The 1,999-nt window shown below is 35.9% G+C and overlaps 1 gene segment (V, D, J or C); it reads left to right on the top strand.

Moving 5' to 3' along the window:
- The first annotated feature begins 618 nt into the window (after nt 1-618).
- LOC106943761 (Ig heavy chain V region 6.96-like) lies at nt 619-1,070 on the top strand. The segment is given in 2 exon segments: nt 619-669; nt 757-1,070. Coding segments are annotated over 2 exon segments (363 nt in total).
- The last annotated feature ends 929 nt before the right edge of the window (nt 1,071-1,999 follow it).

A 1,999-nucleotide genomic window follows, 5' to 3' on the forward strand; every position in this document is an offset into this window, starting at 1 on the left:
ACCATGCATACACACACTCACACCTAGGGGCAATTTGGAGAGGCCAATTAACCTGACATGTTTTTGGACTGTGGGAGGAAACCAGAGTACCCGGAGAAAACCCACACATCCACAGGGAGAACATGCAAACTCCATGCAGAAAGACCGGGGCCGGGAATCAAACCCAGAATCTTCTTGCTGCATGGCAACAGCTCTACCAACTGCGCCACTGTGCAGCCCTGCAGTTCTTTAAAATCCTTAAAATGTTTAGAAAATCTGCTGTGCATAATAATTTGGAACAGTGCATTTTGAGTTTTTTATTTTTGAAAAAAATACTGTTCTCATTGGGAGGTTTGTTCAGTAAAATTTGATTTATATTATAATAGTTCATGACTTGAAAATTATACTGAACATCATTTCCATTGACCATTTAGGAAAATCTGAGAAAATATCACTTGCATAGTAATTTGGAACACGGTGTATATTTCAGAAGATTAAGAATTCATCAGAAAAAATGTTAAACTATTAAGTTTTAGTTCCTCCCTCCCTGTTAGGAGGAGTTAATGCAAAACTTCAGTAGCTTCCAGCTTTATTAATGTGACAGTGTTTAAGTTGTCAACGATCAAGAAACGCATTTGAACATGATGGACTACAAATCAGGACTGATCCTTCTAATGATTTGCTTTATGGGTGAGAAAAGTTTTAAGGAACATTTAGTAGATTTTTGTGCAACTTTTCTCTAAGAGAAACTCAGTTTTCTGACTGTCTTACTCACAGGTGTTGATGGTCAGACTCTGACTGAATCTGATTCAGTGGTTAAAAGACCAGGAGAATCCCACAAGCTGACATGTACAGCTTCAGGATTCACATTTAGCAACTACTACATGAACTGGATCAGACAGGCTCCTGGAAAAGGACTGGAGTGGGTTGCTCGTATCAGTAGTAGTGGTCGCAGCACATACTACTCTCAATCAGTTCGAGGCCGGTTCACCATCTCCAGAGACAACAACAAACAGCAGCTGTATTTGCAGATGAACAGCCTGACAACAGAAGATTCTGCTGTTTATTTCTGCGCTCGAGAGGCACAGTGACTGAAGTTGGTTCAACAGCTGTACAAAAACCTCAAGTGCCTTCAAAGTTATCTGAACGGAGCTTTTCAAAATCTTCCTGTGTAAGACTGTAAATGTGATTCTGTCTCAGAAACAGTGAACAATCTGACTCTGAGGCAAATAGAAGAATAAACATAATAGGCATCATGTTTGATCATACCTGACTGTTCAACAATTATATATTTAACTAACAATGTCAGGAAAAATCAATTTGTTTTTTGTAAGGTGTGTGAGAGAAATTATGTCAACAAATACTTCCCATTATTACTAAAATGTTTGACCACAAGAAACTTCTTGTTCATAATATAATTGTGATGTTTTATATGAATCACTGTGTGTTTAAAACAATATTAACCAACACAGAATGTTAAAAAACTTCAGACCTGAAGTTTATTATGATCCAATAAAATGAAAATTTAAAATGCTTCCATCTCGCTTGCTTTTTATTCAAGTGGGATTAAATAGAACGTCTGAAAACACATTCATCTTAATTACAAAATATAGTATTTTTCTTTCCTAGATCAGCAGATCTGATTGATAAAGATCTATTTGATAAAAGAAAACAAAAGCATTTCTAGATTGACACTATCTGAGTGATAAGGGAGACAAAATGTGCTACATTGATTAAATTTAAATTCCTCACACAACCAAATGGCTCAGTAGAGATAACATGCAACCTAATAACACTGCCTTATTAACACTGGCACAAAACACTTTCAGAGTTGAAAAATATCCCCACGCATTTCAGGAAGTCACCACCAGGGGTCCTCAGATCACTGATATTAAGATTTTAACAATTATGAATTTTTACTTTAAATACATTGCTACTCACTGTAATTTAATTCAGCATGTTTGTTTTAATCTGGCTTTTTATTAATTTTGTAAAGTTTGGGAATAAGCATCAATAATAG

The sequence above is a fragment of the Poecilia latipinna genome, unplaced genomic scaffold, assembly GCF_001443285.1.
Source record: "Poecilia latipinna isolate Pla-1442-1.1 unplaced genomic scaffold, P_latipinna-1.0 Scaffold5881, whole genome shotgun sequence".
In the NCBI taxonomy this organism is placed as follows: domain Eukaryota; kingdom Metazoa; phylum Chordata; class Actinopteri; order Cyprinodontiformes; family Poeciliidae; genus Poecilia; species Poecilia latipinna.